The sequence below is a fragment of the Sycon ciliatum genome, chromosome 4, assembly GCF_964019385.1.
Source record: "Sycon ciliatum chromosome 4, ocSycCili1.1, whole genome shotgun sequence".
Taxonomy (NCBI): domain Eukaryota; kingdom Metazoa; phylum Porifera; class Calcarea; order Leucosolenida; family Sycettidae; genus Sycon; species Sycon ciliatum.
Genome location: NC_088646.1, coordinates 24,588,242 through 24,605,230, shown reverse-complemented (window position 1 = coordinate 24,605,230; position 16,989 = coordinate 24,588,242). Strand labels below are relative to the sequence as shown.

The 16,989-nt window shown below is 46.8% G+C and overlaps 1 protein-coding gene across 1 annotated transcript in view; it reads right to left on the bottom strand.

The window, feature by feature from the left end:
- LOC135815201 (uncharacterized) overlaps positions 1-15,322 on the bottom strand; it is a 28,906-nt gene extending 13,584 nt beyond the window's left edge. The window contains exons 1-4 of the mRNA XM_065328463.1: positions 14,873-15,322; positions 10,731-10,958; positions 8,521-10,274; positions 1,459-2,782 (exon numbers count right to left, since the gene is read on the bottom strand). Of these exons, the coding sequence (XP_065184535.1) occupies positions 1,459-2,782; positions 8,521-10,274; positions 10,731-10,958; positions 14,873-15,017 (3,451 nt within the window). The 5' untranslated portion in view covers positions 15,018-15,322. The remainder of the gene's footprint in view (positions 1-1,458; positions 2,783-8,520; positions 10,275-10,730; positions 10,959-14,872) is intronic.
- Positions 15,323-16,989: the final 1,667 nt, after the last annotated feature.

Here is a 16,989-nt window from a genome sequence, read left to right as displayed (position 1 = left end):
AGCGGCTTCCAAGCTCTCTCGTTATCTCTCAGATAAAGCAATACACTCGATGCGATATTCTACAATTTAACCTTGCCACGCCGAAAAGCACTGAGATGTCGGATTCTCCCATCGGAAGTATAGAAACTAATACTTGTTTCCAAAAAAATCAGCGTCTGGGTGCGAGGGAGTAAAGCCACTACCTTCTACTCTAGTACTCCTTCACTACTTAAAGTCTCATCCTGTGGTGGATCCAGTTGAAGCAAGGGTAGAGAGCACTGGCTGGAAGTGTTATGATGAAGATTGAAGACATGACACAGGTTTAATTCCCGTAGCTATGCAAAAGACGTTACTTCAGTATCGTCTGGAGCTAGCCAGGGTCCACACAGCTTAATTTCGCGTTTGTTTGTTTGTGCCATCGGTATGTCTGGCGCTATCCCGTACCTGTCCCGTACCGTACCATCAAGGTGTGTGTCTGTTTGTTTTTGCCGTTGGCATGCCTGGCGCTATCCCGTACCTGTCCCGTACCGTACCATCAAAGACAGCTGGCCATGGCCACAATCAGAATATTCAGGCGCGTCGCACCGACTTTGGAGGTGGGGCGGCCATGGAAGGGGGTCCGGAGGTCCTCCCCCGGGAAAAAATTTCAAAAATTGAAGCCAATTGCAAGCATTTCCGGGCATTTGGTGCCATTTCAGTGTACGGTAACTACAATGAAAGACTTTTTGATTCTGCAAAAAAACAAGAAGATGCTACGATCGGGGACAAACAGTACCCTCCCCCGGGAAAAAAATTCAAAAAATGACAAAAATTGAAGCTAATTGCAAGCATTCCCAGGCATCTGGTGCCATTTCAGTGTACATGGACTTTTGATTCTGCAACAAACCACAATCGGGGACAAGGATTTGCCACGTTTGCGCTGAGATCATCGCGCTTTGTTGCAGTGTGCTCAAAAAAAAAAAAAAAAACCGCCGAAAAAGTGGGGCGGCCATGGCTAGGTTTTGCCTAGGTCATCAAGGTGGCAGACGGTGTCGTAATACCCTCGAATGACAAGAGAAAGTTTATTTATTTCGCTCAGGGCCCTACGCTATGCTTTTTTTGCCTAGTTCATCATGCATATTATTCGAACTGATGGAAACTTTTGCAACACATTGATGTAGCCGATCAGTTCGTTGTGGTATGGTTGGGCATTGTAGCCGTCATGGTCGACGTAAAACACTATAGCCAATCAATGGAAAACACATTTCCATCAGTTCTAATAACATGCATGATGAGCTAGGCAAAAAAAAGCATAGCGTAGGGCCCTGAGCTTCCAAGCTCTCTCGTTGGAGAGGGGAGGGGGTATAAATTCCGCCACTAACCGGATTTCTTCATTTTTCAATTGTTTTACGGCCGGCCCATAACTCAAGTAATTGCTCAAACCTCGCTGCAGTGTCTGTACAATGTACACATACAAGTAAACAATACTCGCTGTCTCACCTTTAGTTGAGAAGTCCATTCTGGAGAGCAGGTAGTCTGCGTTCTCACTACGATAAGGCATCCGTAACGTCATCTTATGAAAGTCAACCTGTAGCTCATGGAAACGTCCCACTTGGTGAAATTGTTGACATCTATCCGTTGTCTTGAAGTCAACTTCCAGCCGAGGGAAACTTCCCGACTGGTGAAATTCGTTAAATCTTGCCAAATGGTGTTGATACGCCTCTTCAATCTCCACATTGACACTTGCTTCGAACATGTACTCATAACTGTTCGTATCCGGCTTCTTGTAGGACCATCGTACGGGCATAGGGGATTCCCCTGCATGCAGCTGCCACCACCACGTACGGGCAATTTCAGACCTGAATTCTTCAGTCAGGCAATGGTAGACATGTGCAGCCTGGCGATGCTCCCCACAGATGGTGAACTCATTGTGACGATAGCGTACATACACATTATGTTCCCTTCCCACACATTCGACAATTTGTACTCTCTCATGACTTATTCCAGAGCAGTCCACTGAAAAGCTCACATACTGGCATGAGCAGTTCTCATTCACCAAAGACTCAATCTTAGCCACAGCAGCTGTGCGTGATGTGTTTCGTTCGCCGTAAACCAATACTCTCATTAAGTCCTCGTGGCGAGCCGAATCAAGGGCTTCAATGGCTGCAGTACCATGTCCACAGATAGCGTTGAGCGATGTGGGTAGCTCGCTGGCGATGTCCCTGAATTCAAACTTATCAGCGGCAATCAGCTGCACTCTTCTGACAAAGCGCGCCATCGGGGCGAAGACCATCAGTGCACGGGTCAATGCACGTGCATAGACATCCGTTGACGTGTGGACAGCGCTGGCAACCAGGGTGGGTAAGGTAATCGTACGGGCGCCTAGTTTGTCAGCTTCCTGAAGGGAGTTCAGTATGGTAGCTTGCAAAGTCTGCGGATCAGTCTGCGGGTGCCGACTGCACACCGCAAGCAGGAGGTAGTCTGCCAAGTCATTCCCACCAATTCTCAGTACTGTGCTGGCTGGGAGAGGGCCAGTGATGGAGAGCTTGCTACACTCCGCCAGGATTATGCTCGACAGCTGGGTCAATCTATCCGAGGCATTCTCAGCGAGCGCCAAGGTAAGGCACTCGTCAGTAGGCACAACAACGGCATTCGCGTGATCTTCCATGATATCACCTTGCCTTAGCCATATTCGTAAACTTGAGTTTCCAGGTACAGTGCACACCACATGATTGGTGGTTATGAGGTCGCCAGTGATGGAGGATTCGGCTACTGGAGATTGAGGGCAGGCGAGTGAGTCAAGTTCATTTTGGTCATTCCAGGCCTTGATAACACAAAGTACACATACACACAGTGTACACAGCTTGTATAAACAATGCTAAAATGGACTCTCAACACACATCCATAAAAAGCTTCTCCAAGTCAGCAGTTATTATTTGCCAATAACAACTCCTTCAACTGACTAATAACGTAAAAAATGTGTTTGTTTTTAAAGTATTCAATCTATGCACAGCACTGTTACAAAGACGTTCCTACTAGCCAGTGGAGAGCGTTCAACACAAAAGGCACAACAGAGGGTTACTGGAGAGTGTGTTGCATCTCCGAGTTCCTTGCACAATGCAATCATCAAGTCGCCTGATGATTGCAATGTGCAAGGAACTCGGAGATGTGGCACACAGCATTGTGTTACTGTATCTTCCGGTGTATTAACCGCACCAGGGTCGAAGCTGCACCCCCTTTTTGGACCCGAAATGCGTACTTTTGTTGACATTTGGAGTATACACTTCACGCCACAGTACTTTTCGGAAGCGCAACCTAATGTGTAACCAGTACATACAAGCCGTTACAAATGGTTAAAACGTTACCAGTAAAACTTTCAAAGGAAGTGTTATATATGCACTCTGATGTAATATATTATGTACTCTGTATGCATTTGTATATACTCATTGCGCATGCTCTGAATCATGGTCTTACTCTACATGTATCCATGCCGGCTGGTTGACTCTGGTGAGCTGCGTGTGAGACTGCATGTAGGGTGTACGTGGATACACAACAAATGGCGACGAAGATGAAAATTTTGTTTTGAGATAATTTGTTTAGTTGAGTGCTTGCGAGAATTTGGTAAACCATGGCCTCTTCAGGGAAGGCCACCCTGGAGCAGTTTTCTGGCGGGGACTTTGCGGAGTACCGGGAACGGCTTGAGTTTTATTTTCTCGCAAATGACATCGGTGTTGTTTCAGCCAGTGCAAACTCATCGGAGAAAGAACGCGTACGTAAGAAGATGATTGCACATCTAATCTCTTCACTGTCGAAAGACGTCTACTCCACTTTGCGGAACCTCTGTCTGCCGGAGTCAATATCGGACAAGACCTTCGAGCAGATTTGTGACCTACTGAATGGATATTACAGAGTGGAGCGTTCCACGATGACTTCTTCTTTTCAATTTCGCGATTGCAACCAGAGACCAGCGGAAAAGCTGGTAGATTACGCAAATCGTTTGAAACGTGCGGCAGTAGCCTGCGACTTTGGGTCGCATTTAGACAGATTCCTAAAAGATCAATTTATGGCAGGAGTCTACAGTCAGGAGATCAAGCGGACGATTCTGACTAGTCCTGACAGCAAGACGAAGAAGTTTCAGGATGTGCTGGATATCGCTTTACGGGAGGAGCGCGCCATCATGTTTGCTGAGCAGCTTACTCCAGGTACTACTACTAGTACTAGATCAACATCTACGCCGTCCGAGTCAGTCAACAAGATGAGAGCTACCACTACCAGTAAATCCAAGTCAGCAAGTGCATCTAGAAAGCCAAATCACTCGCAGGACCAGAAAGGGTCAAAGTCGACGAAGGGCAAGGTTTGTTATCGTTGTACATCTGATTTGCATATGGCTGACAAGTGTCCTCATCGATCTACTACTTGTCGATACTGCAAGAAACGAGGACATCTCGAAAGAGCCTGCATCACCAAGCAGAAACGAGGTGAAATTCACCACGTGGATGACGAACCTGATGATCGAGGTGAGATCGTTTCTGATTGTGATGTTGATGATATGCCTATCTACAAGATTCGATCGGGTAGTGGAAAACACCCTCCGTATACTGTAATGGCGGAAATCAATGATGTTTGTTCACCAATTTGCATGGAAATCGATACAGGTAGTGCTGTATCCATCATCACCAAATCTGATTACGAGAAATTGGGTGCACCAGTGTCGTCTCTTGTAACTCAATCAGTCCAGCTCATTGGGTTTTCCGGTTCCATCATCCCCTGTTTAGGTGAAGGGAAATTTCCAGTGTCAATAAATGGGCAAAAGCACACTGTTCTCTTGCGCATTGTCGATACAAATGGTCCATCTCTGTTGGGCAGAGATCTTCTCTCACTTTTCAAACTAGAATGGAGGGAAATATTCTCGGTGAAGTCTGAAATTGATAATGCTCTTATACGCGCAAAGCTGCAGGAGGAAATGCTTCAGAAATTTGAGAGTTTGTTTGACACGTCAACTGTCGGCAAATTAAATTCAACTCAGGTCACTTTGCGTGTAAATGATTCAAAACCTGTGTACATGAAGGCTCGTTCAGTACCATTTGCAATCCGGGAGAAATACGAGCAAGGCCTCTCTAAACTGGAGGAGGAAGGTGTAATACGCAAAGTTGAATTTTCGAAATGGGCTTCACCTACGGTTCCGGTTCAAAAACCAGACGGAAATGTACGTATCTGTGCTGATTACTCGCGCACCATCAATGCTAATTCGGATTTAGAAAAATATCCGTTACCTACCATAGACGAAATTCGTGCCAAGTTGAATGGTGGGCAGAAGTTTACGAAGCTTGATTTATCTCAGGCGTACCACCAGCTAGAGCTTGATCCTAAGTCGAGGGGGTATACTACAATCAATACCCACCGTGGTCTGTTTGAATATGTACGTCTACCGTTTGGCATTCATTCAGCAGTCTCCATATTTCAGCGTACTATGGAGACTCTCCTGGCGGGTATCGATGGCTGCATTGTGTATGTAGATGATATTCTAGTCACAGGTCGAAATGATGCAGAGCACAAAAGAAATCTGGAAATGGTTTTGCAGCGGCTACAAGATGCGGGAATGCGTTTGAAAGCCACGAAAACCGAGTTCATGCTACCGCAAGTCTCGTACCTTGGTCATACTTTGAGTGCGAGTGGTATGGCGCCTTCGCCAGGAAGAATCGATGCTATGGTTAATGCCAATGCTCCTACGTCCGTCAGTGAGCTTCAATCGTTTATTGGGTCTGCGAATTATGTTCGCAAATTCATACCCAATTTTGCTCGGATTATGGCGCCACTTTACGCTCTGCTAAAGAAAGATACTGTTTGGAGATGGTCAGATTCTGAACAGACAGCGTTCCTTACGATAAAGAATGCTTTATGTTCCACGGAGGTTTTGGCGCACTATTCGGCGGGTCTGGAGCATGTCTTGCAATGCGACGCATCAGGAACGGGTCTTGGTGCGGTTCTTTTACAGAAAAACGAAAATGGTGATTACCAACCCATTTCGTATGCGTCTCGTCTGTTGAATAAAGCGGAGAGAAACTATTCAAATATTGAACGGGAGTCACTCGCTCTTGTGTTTGGTGCAACCAAATTTCGCCAATATCTCCTGGGAAAGAAATTTGTCCTTGAAACTGATCACAAACCTCTGGTGAAATTGTTCGGCATGCAGGAAGGTGTTCCGTTCCTGGTTTCTTCCAGATTAAAGAAATGGAAGTTATTACTTTCAGCGTATGACTACACCATCCAACACATTGCGGGAAAGGCAAATGTTCTGGCAGATTTCATGTCTAGAAAACCAATTTCTGGAAATCCTTCTACCCCGGAACTAGGTGACACACGTGTACTTTTCATTGAGGACGAGCTCATTGATGCTCAAGTTGTATTGAATGCCACTGGAGATGATCCAGTTCTAGAGCGTGTTCGTCACTACACTTTGAATGGTTGGCCAGAGCATGTGAAAGAGGTGGAGTTACAGCCGTACTTTGTAAAGCGCTGGGAACTATCTATTGTAAATGATGTATTACTCTGGAATGAACGAGTGGTAATCCCCATGGCTTTGCGCGCGATGCTCTTGAGTGAATTGCACTCGGAACACACAGGCGCTGTACGAATGAAACGTATGGCACGTCGATATTTCTGGTGGCCAAAGATGGATGACGAAATTGAAGATACCACCAAAATGTGCGCTACGTGTCAAGAACAGGCACGCAAACCTAGTAAATCCTATGCTACCTGGTCATGGCCGTCGGGTCCATGGCGTCGTCTGCACATAGACTTTGCGGGTCCATTCATGGGCAAAATGTTTCTGGTGATTGTCGATGCGTATACGAAATATCTGGAAATTGTCCCGATGACACATGCTACATCAACGGGTACTATCAAAGCTTTGAGACGTTTGTTTGCCACATTCGGTCTACCCACTCACATCGTTAGTGATAATGGGACCCAGTTCACTAGTGCTGAATTTACCTCGTTTCTCCAGAAAAATGGAATCGCACACACTCGTTCAGCTCCCGGCCATCCGGAGACAAACGGTCTCGCTGAGCGATATGTCGGTCATTTTAAAGCTAAAATGAAAGCAATGGGAACAGAAGGTGACGACCTAGATACACGACTACAACGATTTCTAATGACATTTCGGTCAACTCCTACGGCGAATGGTAAATCACCGGCAGAAATGCTATTTAATCGCCAACCACGACTACGTTATGATGCTTTGAAAACAACACGGAATGCGGAGGCACAATCTTTCAATCAAAACCAGCATTTGCTACCAGAATACAAACCGGGTGATGCTGTGTTTGCGTTACGTTTTCAAAACCATGGTACAACCTGGGTCCCTGGTGTTGTTCTCTCTATCTGCAGTGCTATGAATTACTCTGTCCAGGTAAATGATGTGGTCTGGAAACGACACCGTAACCAACTCCGGCCACGTTCAATACCACTTTCTCAGTTAGCAGAACAGACACGTTCTGCACCACAGCAGCAACAACTCCAGCCGCAGCAGCAACAACTCCAGCCGCAGCAGCAGCAGCAACAACAACTGTCACCACAACAGCAACAGCCTCAGCCGCAGCAGCAGCAGGTGCCACAGCAGTTGCCGCCTCAGAAGGCTCAACAGCCGACGACTTCACAGCAGAAAGAGCAGCCCATGCAACAGTCGCAGGATGAGCAGGGTCAACAGTCGTTAGCTTCTACAGCCCCAGCTGATGCTGTACCTGTTGACCGGCAGGTGACTCGATCTGGTCGGTCAGTCGTAAGACCAGCTCGGTATAACGGATGAGACATTTTATACATGTAGGATATGTAATTATTATATTATTTGCATGGATTGATTGAGATGATCGTGAATGCATGTACGTGGTTCTCTTGTTGCATTTGTATATATCAGTATAATGCTCTGTATAGTACATACCACACATAGAACATTGAACTTTGATAATTGGCACGTCAGACGATGGTACATTATTACATTGTCTGTTCTATGCTATTATTCCTTGTCATGAAAATGTTTTGTTTTCGGTGTTACCTCTTTTTGCGAGGGGGATATTGTTATATATGCACTCTGATGTAATATATTATGTACTCTGTATGCATTTGTATATACTCATTGCGCATGCTCTGAATCATGGTCTTACTCTACATGTATCCATGCCGGCTGGTTGACTCTGGTGAGCTGCGTGTGAGACTGCATGTAGGGTGTACGTGGATACACAACAGGAAGCATGACTGAAGCTCTGGCAAATGTTTCCTAGTAGTTTGTCCTTCACTCTGAACGGACCACTTTAAGAAGCTATGGTGTAATGATGGATTGCCTAATTGCACTGCATGAACAGATGTTCAATAACACCACACGGTGCATTATATGCATGGGGCGTCGTAGCGCTGGTCGATTTGCATTCAGCATTTGGAGTCACGGGGCGGAGTTGTTTTTATGCGTTTTCAAGTGCGGGCTAACACCTCAAAAGACGGTATATTGGGATCTCATCCATTATATTAATGCCTTTTATAACAAATAGAGGACATGCTGATACTCACCTGCAGTACTTCAGCAGACACAGACACCGGTTCATCCTCACGCCACTGGATAGAGAGCTCCTCGTAGGGCTGAGTCGGAGTACATGACAGAGCTTCATAAGGATTGACACATCTTTTATCGGCATCATCGTCATCATCAGTAGCAGCAGCAGCAGCAGCAGAATTGGCCGCAGCATCAACTGTATTGAGGACCACTGCGCGTGGTACCTTGTCCAAAAGGTAGACCAGTACGCTGTGCTTATCTTCTATCAGTGCTAGCTGGTTAATGATGTGATCGTTGCCGAAGAATTGCTGCAGGCCCGGGTGGGTGAGTGGAACTTCCTGCGACTGGATGGAACTAAGCAGGTCACGGAACACACCTCGCACAATATCAAGTTTGAAGGAGGCGCCACTGAGTTCAATACACGTATCAGTTATGTTCACGTGCGAGAGATGATACTGCACCTTGATCAGTTGAACTCTGGCCTGCAAGAATTTGGAGATGAATCGTGCATCAACCGGAGAAACTGGCATGGTTACTGAATGGATGGCATGCTTTGCCATAAAGGCTGCAATCTGCCTCTGGACATCTGCAAAATGTTCTGTTAGGCCATACAAAGTGATTTGACAGTCCGTTGCTGGGCCAGTCTCAATGCGAACGAGTGAGTTGTCGGACATGCCAGCAATAACCTGCTTCCATTCCTCTGAGTAGGTTGCTTCCATTTGACACGGCTCCAACGAGAGACACATGGCACTGTACAAACACTCCAGCTGGGACTTGAGCTGGACAAGCTCATCTGTAGCATCATTCCACCCTAACAAGCTAACTTGTGCAGTGGGTTGGTTTTCCTCACAGGGATCAACGTAGAGACAATGGTCCAACTCAAATCCCTCTCGTTGTACAACTTCATCAAGGACACCTTGCCCCAGTGTGGATACGAGGAGTGTGGATATGCCCAAGTGATCTAAGGCTAAGGGAGTTCGCAGTATCTTCCCTGAAAGCATGGACACAGCATTGGATGCCAGTGCTATTTCACTGGGAGTACCAGCCAGGAGGACGGATTCCTTCAACTCTTCTGTGTTTAGTAGTCGCACTGTAACGGAGGGGAAGTCCTCCATTAATATCTGCGCAATGCACACATTCTGAAAGAAGCAGTACACCTGGGGTGAGATCTTCAGAGATATCTCAGCTTGATCTTGTGGCATCCCTGTGAACGTGCTGATCATTTGACGAATTGCAAGGTATGCCTTGCCGGCAGAATGTTTCACTCCGACAATAGTCAGCAAAAGCTGCTCCTCATCATAAAAATAGATTGTGTCAGTTGAGAATTCTGCCAGAGTACCATTGAGGAGGTTACTACTCACAACGTCCTGATACACCTGTACTGGCAAATCCAAGCATACAGCGTCCAACTGCTCCAGGAAGCGGTGGATGTTAGTTGTGACGAGCCCCCTCCAGCCGAGGATATCCTTCCCACCTGGTGTAGCCAGGATCCGCAGCTGTAGTGATGCTGGGTCAACGCAATCAAAGATGGCATACGCATCCTCTAGTACAGACTTAAGCAATCCACGTACTGATTCACACTTTTCCAGAAGCACCAGATATTCTTTGTCCATGGCTATCACAAGTTGCTGACTGCTATGAGCTGAAGGCAAGTACGCAAAACTATCAGCATCGTCCCCTTCGGCAGGATAATCCACTCCGGCTATGACCAGGGAAAACTCCAGAGAATGGCCACCAATACAATGTTGGCGAGATACAACATCATACGCATCTGCGCAAAACAGGAGCAAAGATCAACAGGGAAAGAGAAACTCTATGAAGCTAGACCAGGGATCTAATAGTGACAGACAGATAAGCTAGACCAGGGATCTAATAGTGACAGACAGATAAGCTACACCAGGGATCTAATAGTGGCAGACAGATTCACTGCTCACTATTTACCTGTCAGTATACATTTCTGCCAATTGCTGGGCAACATCACTGTCATCAAGGGACTAGTGAAGAATGAGAATGAGTGGTGAATCCTTCTACAACTGTGGCAATGCTAGACTGTGGAACTTAGCCTCGTGTGTTTTTAAGAAACCTCCCTATTTTAATATCATGAGAAATCACATCACACGCCAGTGTACCCTGTGCACACAAAACACATGCCATGGTTCCGTTCACAGAAGGGAAGCATACGGAGATCAGAGAACAGAATAGTAGTCTTCATCGGGACAGAGCTTACACTGCCATGTTGAAAACTCCACGTCCAAAGCACCGGACGCACGTTCGTGGATGTTCACAGTGCCGACTGCGTGAGAACTGAAGTACGTCTCAAGGTCGAGAGCGCTGGTGCTCGCCATCTCAAGACTGCCTTTCAGACGGGCAACACACGGCACCTGAGCCTGGCGGATTGTCAACTGCATGTCCTTCTTAGGAGTACTGGTAATGTAGGATGATATCTTTCCAAAGTCTATAGCAAAGCAAAGCACATGCAGGCAGGACACAACCAAACAACACCTTCTTGAGCCAGCTAAGGTTTGCGCAACAACAGGGCGAGACCCAAAACTAGCTCACATCAACACAATGCAGTTGCTAGGTTGATGACTGCTGTTGCCATCACTATACTTCTCGTAAAATTGTGGTGTCACAGTCTGCCTAAATCTTATGCCAAACTAGCAGCGCTACCAGCAAAGAAAGTGTACAGCTCTGATGCATGTCCCCTGACCATTGCAATTCCTGATTGGTGCATTCTACCTCAGTTCCGCATTTCCACCGATTCGAAGTGATCGATTGGTTGAATCGGGATCAGACCCACTGGATTTGGATGCAAGCATGAACGAAAACACAAAACGTACACAACCCAACCACGGACACAGGATTGTGAAAAGATGGGGAAATGGGTCCAGCTCCCGAGTTGTCACTATGAAAAGGAACAAAATCAGCTTGTAATGTTAAAAAACGGGCCGTGCAGCAGATCTGTGTATGATGGTGATACCGGTAGCCGGTAGGACGTGGCCTACCCAAACTGTCCGCGAAAAAAGAATAAAATCAGCTTGCAAGTGACACATGCACTCATAGTAGGTCATACATTGTACATTGATATCCCTGCAAAATTATTCCCTGTAGTGGGCTCTGAAAACTTGTGAAAAGGCCAAATTCTGCTATTTCCAACCGGATGTTTCAAAAAATGTCCAGGCGAGATCCCCCGGACCCCCTCAAACCAGACCAACTTCGCATATGCTGTAAATAGGTAACCAACAATTTTTCCGGATGGCGAGGGATCCGGCTAAACTGAGACGACCGGATAAGCGAGGTCTGACTGTGCCAGAAAAATCTAGTTTTGAGTGAGTCGTGCACAGTAGAGTTGCGCGCCCCAGAACGTTGTTTCCAAGGGGTTAGCCTGGGGCGTTCTTATTTTTCAGCAGTCTGGCTGCGTTCTTATAGCACATTCTTAGAAACAATCCGTGCTGGATCATTTGTATCCCACAAGCTGCCGGAAAACCAACACCGCCGTTCTTAGCTTTAGGTTGTGCCGTTCTTAGAATTTCAGGCTGGACGGTCTTGGGCTCCGCGTAGGGAGGGCCGAAATATGCTCAAAATTTTTGCATATTATGCTTTTCGCATATTGGCCACTTGCTTCAAAATATGCTTCGAAATCACATAAAAGCAGAAAAATATGCTCGAAATATGCTCGAAATTTGCACTATTATCAGTGATAATTATGCGAATTCTTTGCTCCTTGTAGCAAAATATGCTACATTTGGTATCATATGCTAGATTTGCTACTTTATGCGACCTAGAGTCGCGGACACTCTCTTCTCGGGTCAAATTTTCGCATTTTCGCAAATTTTCGATGAGCAGTTTTTCCTTCCGGGCTAAGTTTGGAAATTTTCCCTGACCGAGCGTGCCATGGTAAGTTTCCTTGGCCATTTCCGCAATCTGCCCTATAATTATGCGAATTATTTGCTCCTTGTAACAAAATATGCTACATTTGGTACAATATGCTAGATTTGCTACTTTATGGCTCCAACTCTGGCGTACCCACTGTGCCTTATATTCAACCTTTCCTACTCCTCCGGCGTATTTCCTGATCGTTGGAAGATCGCTAAGGTCACGCCCATCTACAAGTGTAAAGGCTCCCGATCACAAGCCTCAAACTATCGTCCAATATCTCTTCTCTGCTGCCTTTCAAAAGTATGTGAAAAGGTATATTACGACCAGTTGTATTGCCACATTTCACCATGCCTTAGCCCTTCCCAATCTGGCTTTCGGCGCAACGACTCAACCTCTGACCAACTAGCTCGTCTAGTACAAGACATTGCCACCCTTCGTGATGCTCGACACCATATTGCTCTCTGTTTCTTTGACTTGGCAAAGGCCTTTGATACTGTCTGGCATCGTGGCCTCCTTGCCAAGCTACATATTGTCTTTGGTGTGTCTGGCCCTGCTCTGTCCTGGCTGGAGTCCTATCTGAGTAGCCGATCACAGTTTGTTTCTGCCCTCTCCATCAACTCTGATCCTCTACCAGTGTCTTCTGGAGTTCCCCAAGGCTCCATACTTGGACCTATTTTGTTCGTAGCATACGTAAATGATTTACCCTCTATAGACCCAGGTGTCTCGTTATTTGCTGATGATACAACCCTACTGTCAGCATCCTTGTCCTCAGCGGCTCTTGTACCTCGAGTGTCGGCTCAGATATGCAGTGTCCTACGCTGGATGCAAACATGGCGACTTAGACCCAACCTGACTAAAACCGAAATAATGTTCCTTCCCCCAATCTCATCCATGTCACTTTTACACTATCCTGATTTCCCAGAACCCATAAAGGTTGTTTCCAACCATAAACACCTGGGAATAATGCTTGATGATCGTCTCTCTTGGTCTTTCCATATTCATGCTCTTTGCAGCCGTTCAAGCTCTGCCCTAGGTGTTATACGTCCCCATTGTTTCCATCTTCCTTTCAAATGTAAAATTTTGTTTTACAAACTGTACATCCTGCCTCTTTTCATGTACGCTGCTGTTAGCTGGTGTGGCTTGTCCTCGGTTCTCGCTGAGCATCTCGAAATCCACCATAGAAAACTTCTTCGTATCCTGTTTAGTCTACCCCCTCTCTACTCTTCTGCTTCCCTGTATGTCCTTGCAAATGCTTGCCCACTGTCGGCCCACCGTCAAAAATTAATTTGCACTTTTGCTCACAAATTTAAACTAGCTCTACATCCTCCTCATCTTAACGTGTATAACTGGTTCCGAATCACAGATGGCTCCCAGACAAGATGCTCTGTTGCCCTCCCCTTGGCTAAAACGTCCTCCCTTGTACGCTCTCCACTCTTTGTTGCTTACTCTGCTTGGCTTGCGCTGCCCGCTACTACGCGCAATGCCAGTACCCTGGACGCATTTAAATCTGCTCACTAGATTCACCATCACCTGTCCCTCCCATGCTTCTCCGTCTTGACCATTACTTTTCTTCTTTTATTCACCATGGTTGGTTAACACCCACATCTCCCGTACTGGCTGATTTTCTTCTCATGCCATGAGGTGTTGTCTATAATAAGATAAATAATAAGATATGCGACCTTGTGTCAAAAGGACCAAATATGCGAAAATATGCGCAAGCATATTCAGGCCCTCCCTAGCTCCGCGTTCTTCAGCGCGCGACTCTCTGCAGGGAAGCACCTACATGTATCAACCAAAGATCCTTGTTGGGTTTGCATCGTTCTTGCCGCTGCAAGTCTTTTATCTGTGGTTGTCTTGCTCTTAGGGTAGTTTTCTCTGTTGGTTTTTCTTTTTCTTTTGATGTTTCTATGGACCCTTGTGCGATTTGCCAATTGGTTTATAAAATCTTGATTCAATGTGATCTTTCACTCTGTGGTCATCATTTCCATTTTACATCCTCCCCTAAAAAATTGCCTCTTATTTCTGTCCTTTCTACACCTGCAAATTGTTTCCTCTCGGACGCGTTGGTGCGAGCATGATCGCTCCAAGACCAGAGGTCGGAGGGGCCCGCACCCCATCCACACCAGTGTCCATGAGTGCCCTGCGCCCCTTGTCTTGAGTCCCCCCCCCCCCCCCCACCCGCCGTACACTTCCTCGCCGTTATCTCCGACGGGCTGTACGGGGATAAGCATGCACATTATATAGGTCTCCTGACAAAACTGCGGCCAGCAAAAACTACCACTCAGAGTACGGGCGCGAGTAGAGCTTTGGACCCCAAATTTGACGTGAAATTGCGTGTCACATCGGAAATAAGGTGCATCTTTTAAAACCTCTTTATTCACCGGTATTTCACGGCCACATCGTACAAAAACGCAGTGTAACACGGACAGCCTAGACACAATGTACTGCGCAGCATGCAGCCGCTAGCCGAGCACAAATTCATTCACCTACCGGTACCATTCCGACCCTCGAAGTGCGCATGGACTCGACTTCGCTCCACTACCGTCGTCACATCTTCAGCATCACCACGAACTCCTGGAGTGCTGTGTTGCAAGTGGACCTCCAGCTCATTCTCGTCTGCAGTTCCTTCCGGCATGTCGTACGCCCAAAATGTCCGACCCCGCACAGTGTCTTTGACAGCCTTGCTCGCTTAGCCTTTAGTCCTTTGGACTGCGTCCGTTATCTAGCTTTACCAGTGACCCAGAGTGGATCTGGCAGGTTGCTGTTGGCTTGAACAGCATCTACACCAAGGCAATGGAGTCGTGGCAAACTGCTACACCATGGGCTGAATCTGTCCTGGCCTTTGCACCAGTGACCTCAAATGATGCAAAGACTGACTGAAAGAGCGGTAGTGCTAGGGCAGGAGCAGAGCACGCAAGCGGACACAGTGGCCTGTCGAGTGGGTGTTGCTGCAAGGTATTTTGTAGTGCTCAGGCCAGGGTACTACATGTAGGGTAGAGTCTACGGCGGTAGATCTACTCGGTGCCGGACGGTGACTTCATGTGCACCATCTAATGACATGGCGTCCTTTCATGCGGTTTACCGCACGGATTTATGAAGTCAGACATATTCCGATTTATTTGCATCAATCGCACAAAATTAGGTACATTTCTCTTGTAAACCCTGTCAGTTTGAGAATTTAGACAAACACCGAACAAATTTTAGCCGCGACGAGGATCGGGAGGAATCCATCATTATTATTACATAGCTACTACCATCACGATCACGTCGACCGAGTGAAGATCGAAATGATAATGGAGTGGAGAGAAGAAGACCTGAACTAGAGTGCTTGAGAGACTATGTAGTGTCACATGAGAATTGCTTCGTTAGGAAGGCTCTACTTTTGAATGGAGAAGCCCAACGTCGCTGATTTGCATCGCTGTTTTCAAGCGCTGATCTGCAGTCGGAATTTTTTTGTAAATTATTCGTAGTTGTGGACGTGGATTGATTCAGCGCTCTGTTCTCTCAGCAAGCCTACTCAGTCCAACACGAAGGACTTCCATGAGCGAAACAACGTGCTCCTCGAGCAAGTGCAGCTCGGGGTAATATGGCCAATGCCACGGGAGACCACCTCGTGCCTGCATAAGGCCAAGAATTGATGGCAAGACATCTTTGATGAGCGCCTTCGACTTCAAGGACGCAATATATCTCCTCAGCAGTAACTGCAGCGCTCTTGCTGAAAATATCACTGCAAGCATGCACTAGGCATGATTTAGTGAAGAGCTACTTGTACTAGCGATTGGAGATTTGGTGTTGGCTTCCAGGGCTGGGCATATCTGCTCCATCATGGTAACTGGTGCGTTTGTCAAGGCAGTGCAGTTTCTGCTGCTGTTTCACAAGCCATATGTGCGTATGCGCAGTGAGTAGGAATTTGTTGTATGATAGCTGAGGATCACCAGCCTTCATGGACAAACCTATATTGGGACTGGTAGCTGAACAGTGCACACCTAAATCTCTCAGCAAGCTCTCTTGCTCAGCTGGTGACGAACACTATATACCCGCTGCTTTGGGCTTGCAGCCCCGTCTCCCGACCGTAGACCGATCGAAAGGCTGTCACGGTCCTGTGACCATCGGCGTACAGTTGACGCTGATGGGGCATCAGATAAAGTGCTGGCGTCAGTAATTGTCTGGTATACCTGGAATCTACATCTACAGCTGGTTTTGACTTCCAGCCATCCTTCGTTAGTTATGCTTGTGACTATCATGCCAGCAAGTCGATCAGCAGCATCACCTCGCATCTTTGATGGTGAGGCCTGCAAAACGTCACCGACCAGTGACGATGCTCAAAAGGGCACCCTACCAGAGCTGGCGCAGTGTATGGTGCAGTCTTTCATGAATCCATGAACTATGCTGTTTGGCTGCTGTAGCTCTGACGCTTGCGTGTGTGCCTTACATTAAGGGCAGCGGGCCGTCTGCTCTAGCCATTTGCCAATGCATGCACGGCTGAACGTCTACCAGCAAGCTGCATACACTTCTCTCCCTACCACACTGTGACATAGTGGACATTGTGCGTGTGTTGTTGCATTCCTATCTGAACTGAACTGTTCTGGATGCAGAGATTTACCCAC